The following is a 9,301-nucleotide window of genomic DNA, read 5'->3' as shown; positions in this document are numbered from 1 at the left end:
GGCATCTGAGAATGGCTCGATTTGAAAAAGGGGATATTATTTTTACAGATTAATTAAAAACCACTGCATGGATTTTTATCATTATAGGGCAGATTTGTACGTACACTGACAACACACATTAATGTTCAAACAACATGAAAAAGTGAACTTAGCATCCAATGACCCCTTTAAAATCTATCTCTTACTTGATGTCTTGTGCAGAAGTTTGCTAAAACACATTGGTTTGGATTTTGTTGACTTTCAGTTTCTAGCTGAAACAATAATTTGTCAAACTGCCAAGATCTAAAAGGGGCTGGAACAAGGAAGACCTTATAAATTCTCTTGTAGTGTCTTTCTTAAAGATTTCTCTTACAGTGTCTCTTTTATTCTAGGTCTCTGTTAAACTGAGCCAAAATGAGTGCACAGCTCTCAGGTCTGTAGCAGATTTACTAACTAACTAACTAACTAACTAACTAACTAACTATTTATATATTTACAATTTTTCTTTTTCTTTTTAATTGAGCTTTATCGGAATTTTCCAGTTTGATCATTTTGGATCTTATTTGTTAATGTCTTGCATTAATAATCTGATATTTTTATTATATATTATGTTATGTTATGTTATGCTATATTATATAATATTATATTTTATTATTTTTAATAAGTATTTAGCTCCTTTAAGGCTGGAAAACACTACATGATTTTTGCCGTTATTTTCCGCTGATTTACAGTCTGGAGAAGTTAATGCTAGTTGCGAAAGTCAGAGCCAGTCTGCAGATGAGTTGACAAATTCCACAGAAAATCGTGTAGTGTATGATGGTCACAGACTCCAATTTCTCAATAGGTAGATTAGATTAAACATGTTTGAAATTTTGAGATGATTTTAGAACACATATTGTTTTAATTTGCGTCTCCTAGCAATAAGGCACATGTTTCTGTGTGCGTTTGTTGTGATCAGAACAAATTTAAAGTCTGTAAAGTCCTCAGTTAAGTATATCAAACATGTTTGATATTTCAGCCGATTTTAGAATCTTCACACTAGAACATTTAAATGTAGTATTCAAGCAAGAAATATCTTCTTATTTAAGCTATAGACGTTATTCTGTCCAGAGCAGTAAGTAATTTTCTGCTTTTATTTTATTGTTTGGATCATATTAACAGTGCAGACAGCAGTATAGGTACTGTGTATTACGCTGCTGTCACTTAATACACAGATCTAATATAAACATGCGATTTGTTTCCCAGTTATCTTCATAGACATTACCAGTTGTGTTTTTGTGCTGTCAACACAAACTTGTGTGTGAAAAAGAACTTAGTTAAATACTCACATGCTGTGTGACAGCCACTTTCTTTTCGCGTGCTTCAGATGTGTGTGCCCAGAAAAACGTATATCAGAAGTTTAAACTGATACACTGTAGCTTTAAAATGCATGATTTCAGCGTGATTGACATGATAATCAAAACCAAACAGATGTTTTATAGCAGAGCATCTGAGATACAAGCTGTAAAGGCACAGCTCTATAGAGGGTATAGCCGCCTTTCCAGAAAGTCATTCATTTCCAGTGGAGAGTAGTGCGGGAGCTGCGTGGAGTTCCGTTCATATGCGTATGCGGAGATTTCGGATCCGATTTGAGCTGCGCATGCGTTAAAATTAGAGCCGTCAGTTTAACGCGTTAACTTAATTAATTAGTTATGAAAAAAATAACGCGATTAAAATATTTTAATGCAGTTAACGCACTGGCTCCGCCCCCAGACCTGTACGTCATCTTATATCTCATATAGTTGACTGTTGACAAATATGATGCAGGCCAACAACTCCACAAATGCAGTCATGCCCTAAAATTGAAAATATTGGTGCAAAAAATGCCCCTATATGTGTTTTGTCTTACATATTTATCACTATCACAGGATTTTTTTTTTATTATAAACTACAGCAAAACATATACATTTATAACAAGACATCCAAATAAACAAAATAATTAACACAATTTAAACAAAGAAAACAAAAACAAAAATCGGGTTTACAATTTGCATTTTAAATACTATCACAGGATATCACACAGGCAGCAAGAGCCATATGACACGAGTGCTGATTTTGTCCGATTTATTAGAAGTTTAAATGTGAATGAATACGCGTTTTGAACGAACCATGTGAACCAATTATTCAGAGAGCCATTTACTCCATTCCTGAATGAATCAGCCGTTTGAACGAATCGAATACATTTACCGCCACCTGATGGTAGATTTCGTTTATTTAATTTATTTTTTATAGCTTATTTAGTGTATCATTTCATTAAAAACATAATAACAATAATAATAAATAAGAAGAAGAAGAATGGATAGTTAACCAAAAATATTTAAATTCTGTGATCATTTACTCACTTACACACTTACTCGTTTCAAACCTTTCTTTTGTGGAACATAAAAAAGGTATTTGATGTGTGATTAATTTGCAATTAATTAGATTAATTAATCGAAACATCATGTAATTAATTAGATTAAAAGTTTTAATCGACTGGCAGCCCTAGTTAAAATATTTGAACTTCTATGGCTAGACCGTATGCGACAGCACGACCGGATGTGATGTATTCTATTAAAAACCATGAGCGTAAGGTTTGAATTACGAATATTTTGTTCACTTTAACATTATTCTTTAAACACTATTTCTGTAAAACTGTGCTTTAGAATAATTATGGCAGAATAATATCATTATTTCATTATCATTAAATCATTATTTACGTTGATTAGCCCCATAAAACCTTCTATGTTTTTATTTTGGGGGTCATTTGTTCTGTGACGATACATTCATACATTGTTTATATTCATTCAAATCATTAATTTTACCAAGGTGAATATGACCAGTTTGAAAGTTCAGTGCGACTGCCACTAGGGGGAGAAATGCAACAACCTTGTCCGAATGTCGTGTGCAGTGGAAAGGCGTCACTTTCCCACGGAACACGCCCCCTCAGCTAGTCTGAGTGGCAAAAGAGCTGCTGAGTGAATGAATTTAATAGGATAACTGCAAAAATGGAACAAACGATAATCTGCTTTACCTAAAGGTTGCTGAACTATAATGTTCCTTACAACTTACCAAATATCCAATAGTCCATGAATATTGATATGCAGCCAGGAGTCGTGTTTCCTGACAATTGTGCCTGATTTTGACGGCAGGGAAATAAATAAAGCAAATTTGCCTGTGAACGCATTTTAAAAATACAAAATACGTTGGTCTAAATCCGGGTGGTCACTTATATCAATGTTACATATATATTGTTATATTGTCAAGTCCAAAAACGACATAGTTTTTGTCAGTGTCAGTGTTTAAAAACATCCAGTTTTGCAGAATGCAGAATTTTAGATGGTAAATATTTAATTGTTGAGTTGTCAATACACTATAATTACATTACATTATAATTACAATATATAGGGCATGATTTTACTGAAAAATTCAAAATACTAACATTAAATGATAACTACAAATCCGTGTTTTGCAGCTTTCACACTGAAAACCAATGCTGCCACTCAGGCTTTTTGCCACTTAATAGGCGGAGCCACACTCACTCCTGCTGACGGTGATGTCAAGTGCATACCCTCAATTCTGGAAAAGGGGGTGGGGAGCTCATTTGCATTTTAAGAGCCATGTACCAAAACAGCGTGTTTCTGCTTCCACTCAAAATAGCCATTTTCAAAATGATTAAATAAATGATCTGTAGGGTATTTTGAGCTGAAACTTTACAGACACATTCTGGGGACACCTGAGACTTATATCTTGTAAAAGGGGGCATAAAAGGTGCACTTTAAAGGGTTACTTGACACCAAAATTAAAATGTTACTTAATCACTTACCCCCATGTCATTCCAAACCCGTAAAAGCTTTGTTCGTCTTCGGAACACAATTTAAGATATTCTGGATGAAAACCGGGAGGGTTGTGACTGTCCCACTGACTGCCAAGTAAATACTACTGTCAAGACCCAGAAATGTATGAAAAGCATCATCAAAATAGTCCATCTGCCATCAGTGGTTCAATCTAAATTTTATGAAGCGACGGGGATACGTTTTGTACGTGAAGAAAATAAAAATAATGACTTTATTCAACAATTCATCTCATCTGCATCACCGTTGTGCCATTGTAAAGAATAGCTGCTGCCCGCAAACTGCATACGCTGTTCTCTGACAGCTGCACCACACGTGTTGAGGTAACGCATTACAAGTAACGTGAGTTACATAACCAGATTACTTTAATCAAGTAATTACTAAAGTAACGCATTACTTTTTTAATTTACAAAAATAACGGAGTTACTTTTTCAACTAAGTTACGCCTGTTACTTTTTTTCCCCATTTCTTGATTGAAAGCTATCCTGTCTACATGCTGAGAGAAATCAGGAGTAAGATGTTACTTTCATTCTAGAATAAATGTGAACATGCAATAATTCATCTCACTCACAAAAAAAACAGATTCAGTATTCCTCAAAATGAAAAAAAGGTAAACGCAAACTCAGAATATGATGCAAACCTGCAATAACTAAATGTCAAATAACACAAATATAGTTTATGTATTTAATCCCATTTTATTAACCAATGTCTTTGCTTATACTAATAAGCAAAAATGAATTATAAACATTTGTGCTTCTTTTTTATTGCTGAAGAATGTTACATTTTTTTCTCCTGCATTCCACTGTACAGATGGGAATTTACTTTTCCTTCAGCCTATTGTAATGCATTACTTTTAAAAGTAACTTTCCATAACACTGCCTTTAAAGTCTAGTAGTGTGTGATCCTTGGTCATAGTGTATGATGGCCACTTTCCTCTTTCATTATTTACAAAGTCAGTAAGTCTATGATGCCTAGTGTTTCAAAAATCTGTTCAGATTTTAAAAGTTGTGTAGTGCATTCCAGCCTTAAAATGTTTAGGAACGTTAATTTTCCTGTCACTGCCGTTAAGATCTATCATTTTATCTAATACAAATACATTTCAAAAAAGCTGGTACATTATTAGTATTTTATTATATACAAATTATTTTATTTTTGTTAAACAGTTTTCTTTCTTGATCTATATAGTACAAGAAATTAGGATTGTCCTTATTGGCAAAACAGGCGTTGGGAAAAGTGCCACCGGTAACACCATCCTTGGAAAAGATCATTTTCACAAAGCAGCAAGCTCTAAGTCTGTGACTAAGCAATGCAGTCTGGGTACCACTGTTATTGATGGCAAAACAATCAAGGTTGTGGACACTCCTGGCTGGTGTGACACAGAGCTCTCTGAGGCCGAGCTCACGCAGGCCACAGTGAAATGCATCGACACGTCATTCCCTGGTCCGCATGTCTTTCTTCTCATCTTGGCAATTGGCAATCGCTTCACATCCGAAGAGAAGCAAACAGTCCAGCAGATACAGGAGATCTTTGGGGAAGGAGCTACAAGATACACAATGATTTTGTTCACAAAGGGGGATGACCTGGAGGACACAACTTTTGAGGACTATCTGAGGGGGGCTACAGCAGATCTCAAAGCCTTAATTGACAAATGTGATGACAGATGCCATGTTTTCAACAACAAAGACAGAAACCGTTCACAAGTGACCGAACTCCTGCAAAAGATCCAAAAGATGGTACGACGCAATGGTGGTGGATGCTACACAAACTCAACATACCAGCTACTGGAGCAATATAAGGAAAGAGAGGCTGAGCTACAACGGAAAGCTGAAGCTGCTAGGAGGGAGATGAAAGCCAGAGATGCTGAACTTCAAAGATTGATCAGATATGTGGAACAGGAACAGCAGCGTCAAAGTTTGAGAGAAAAACAGCTGCAAGAACAACTTATGGAAAACAGCCACATTATGAGTACTACGCTAGAACGCATTCAAATTGAAAAAAACAAGAGGAAACAAGAAGAAGAAAGGACACAGAAAGCATTACGTGCCCAGGCTGCAGAACATCAAAGGCTGATGAAGCTAGAGAGGCAAAAACAGAGAGAAGAGCAGTTAAAACATCAGCGTTACATGGATAACAAGGAGTTAAAGAGAAAAAATGAAGAGTTCCAGCATAAACAGAGAATGGAGATGGAGAGGCAGAGGTTTGAACAAGAGAAGCTAGAAATATCAAAAAGATATGAAGAAACAATGTTTCAGCTGGAACAACAGAAACAGAAGAAAGAGGCAGAAATGCAACAATTCTTAATGGAAAAAATTCGAAAGAAGAAAAACTGTATTATTTCATAAAAAAAGCTCTATTTAGACAATACTTCAAGGTGTCTAAAGTTTCAAATACTACTGAAATTATTTAATTTTTTAAGTTTAAAATGTGATTGTAAATATTCTTCTGCAGTAAAACTGCACAGTTCAGCCATCAAATGTTTTTCAAGATTTGTCACCTAATGGATACATTTTTAGAGGAGAAATTCCTCAAAAAAAAAAAAAAAAAATCACTTGTTCTTTGAAACCACAATAATGGTGAAGACTGCTGACTTGGCAATGGTCCAGAAGACAAGCATTGACACCCTCCACAGAAGGTTATTACTGAATGGGGTGGCTGTTTACAGAGTGCTGTATCAAAGCATGTTAAATGTAAAGTTGACTGGAAGGAAGAAAATGGGTAGGCAAAGGTGCACAAGCTACAGGGATGACTGCACGCTTGAGAAAACTATCAAGCAAAGCCAATTCAAACACTTGGGAGAGCTTCACAAGGAGTGGACTGAAGCTGGAGTCAGCACATCAAGAGTCACCACGCTCAGACGTCTTCAGGAAAAGGGCTACCAAGCCACTTCTGAAATAGAAACAATGTCAGAAGCATCTTACCCGAGTTAAGGAGAAAATTAACTGAACTGTTTCTCAGTTGTCCAAAGTCCTCCTTTCAGGAAAAAAGTACATGGATTTCATGTTTAAATAACGGTCCCATAGTCTGGAGGAAGACCGGAGAGGCACAGAATCCAAGCTGCTTGAAGTCCAGTGTGAAGTTTCTGAAGTCAGTGATGATTTGGGGTGTGGTGACGTCTGCTGGTGTTGGTCTACTGTGTTTTATCAAGTCCAAAGTCAATGCAGCTGTCTACCAGGAGATTTTGGAGCACTTTATGCTTCCATCTGCTGACAAGCTTTATGGAGATGCTGATTTCCTTTTCCAGCAGGACTTTAGCACCTGCCCACAGTGCAAAAACCACTTCCAAGTGGTTTGCTGACCATGATATTACTGTGCTTTATTGGTCAGCCAACATGCCTGACCCGAACCCCATTGAGAATCTATGGGATATTTTCAAGAGAAAGATGAGAAACAGTCGATCCAACAATATACAGATGGCTTAGAGCTGAAGGCTTAATAATGCCTCAGCAGTGCCACAGGCTGATCGCTTACATGCCACACTTTACTGATGCTGTCATTTGTGCTAGGAGCAAGTCATTTGCTGTAATTTGTGCTGCTAACCAAGTATTGAGTGCATAATTGAACATACTTGTCCACTGTGGACAAGCAAATAATCACAGTGATTGACACACCTGGATGGTGTGATTCTTCTCGATCTGAGATCATCGAATTCATCAACAAGTACAAGCCACACATGTTTCTCTTAGTGCTGCCTATTGGCAGATTTACCAGAGATAAACACAGTCATGAATATCCTGAAGGAGTTTAGGGATGAAGTCACCAAATACATGATTGTGCTGTTCACCAAAGGAGATGCGCTGGAGGAAAGACCTATTGAAAACTACCTGAAAGAACTTCACTCACATCTGAAGAAAATCATTCAGATTTATGGAGAAAGATATCATGTCTTTAACAAGATAGAAAAAAACAAGCAGCATGAAGTTTCTTCTCTTCTGAAGATGATGAATAAGATGGTGAAGAGGAATGAAGAAAAATGTTACACCGAAACTATGTATAACAAAAACAAGAAACAGCTTAGAAATGAAGTAGAAAATTCAGTGGCAGAAAATGAAAATGAAAACAGCTGTGATGCTGATGGAAAACAGAAAGGTGAAAAAGAAAAAACACTGGATGACAGAAAGGATCTTGAAAAGTTCAAGCAGAAAATGGATGAGCTAGCTAAAACAACCCAAAATAATGAACTAAAGTTGGACAAGCTGAAGAAAGACATACAGCAACTGCAGAGTGAAAACGAAAAACACAAAGAACGTATTTTTAAAATTTAATTTAAAGTAATTTGTTGTCTTACATACACAGAAGCAAATATTGTGCAATGAAATTTTGCGTCTTTAATCATGTACACATTTTAAAAAATAATACTATATTTAATTTAAAAAGTCTGCTATCCCAGATGATCATGAGCCACCAAAGATTATGGGCTTTGATTTAAGTTTTGCTTATTTTAGTTGAAAATGAAAATATTCTTTTGGGTATTACACTGTGCTTATAAAACACAAATAAATGAATGAATTGCACTGTTCTTGTAAAACTTGTATTACACTGTAAAACTTGTATTACACTGTTCTTGTAAAACACAAATAAATGAATGAATATTAGATTCTACTGAATTCACAGTTTTTAATTGCCCTTAAAAGTATTTAATGCAAAAATGTCTAAAATTGAATAATGGTTGATTTCTGTGAGTTGTTCTGTAAAGGAATATGTCACTCATTAGGTTTTCAGATATATATATATTTTTTTATTAAAAAACACTTTTAAAAATTACAAATCCTGTCCTTGTCCTCAGCCAAATTGGACCTACAGCTTTCATAGTTTTGTTATGCTAAAACTGTTATTAAAAAAAACCTCCATCAATAACAAGTTGTTATCACTCACATCAATTGATTAAAAACATGAAATTATACATACATTTTACAAATAAATACTATTTTGTCTATTATTAACTGTCCCCATGTTTTTGGTCAGTCCATAAAATGTGTGCAATATGCCTTTAATGGCGACCCTTCGGCCCTGTCACATCAGGCTCTGTCACATCCCTCTGTACCTTACAAATGAATGGCATTGTTGTTTTTTATTACCTTTATTGCATATAATATGTATTTCACGTATGCCATAGTAAAATATTATTTGAATAAATAGACATTACTGTAAATTCTATGCTTTTTATGTTCATCCACCAATTTTTATTTTAATTTTGTCCCTCTTTTACCTAGGCCTATGTAGCACTGCTTTTGGGGTTGCACTTTGTATATTAATGATATTTCAATGCATATATAGATATAATTGTCATTTATATTAACTTTGAGTAATGATGACTGTAATTATTCCAATTCATACAGGTTGCAGTTAGATGACTCCATTTAGTGCAGCTGAGAGACAAAGGCAATGTGGGGCACAACTGAGAGAAAAAGACCCTGAGAGAAAGGAGAAACATTTTCAGAAAGATAGGCAGA

At 35.4% G+C, this 9,301-nt stretch overlaps 1 protein-coding gene across 1 annotated transcript; it reads left to right on the top strand.

The window, feature by feature from the left end:
• Positions 1–393: 393 nt before the first annotated feature.
• LOC127158834 (GTPase IMAP family member 4) lies at positions 394–6,193 on the top strand. The gene is made up of 2 exons (XM_051101820.1): positions 394–412; positions 5,037–6,193. Exons 1-2 carry the CDS (start codon positions 394–396, stop codon positions 6,191–6,193), a joined length of 1,176 nt encoding a protein of 391 aa, XP_050957777.1.
• The last annotated feature ends 3,108 nt before the right edge of the window (positions 6,194–9,301 follow it).

This window comes from Labeo rohita, chromosome 3, assembly GCF_022985175.1.
Source record: "Labeo rohita strain BAU-BD-2019 chromosome 3, IGBB_LRoh.1.0, whole genome shotgun sequence".
Lineage (NCBI taxonomy): Eukaryota > Metazoa > Chordata > Actinopteri > Cypriniformes > Cyprinidae > Labeo > Labeo rohita.
The sequence above is the reverse complement of the archived record's forward strand: the minus strand, read 5'-3'. Positions and strand labels throughout refer to the sequence as shown.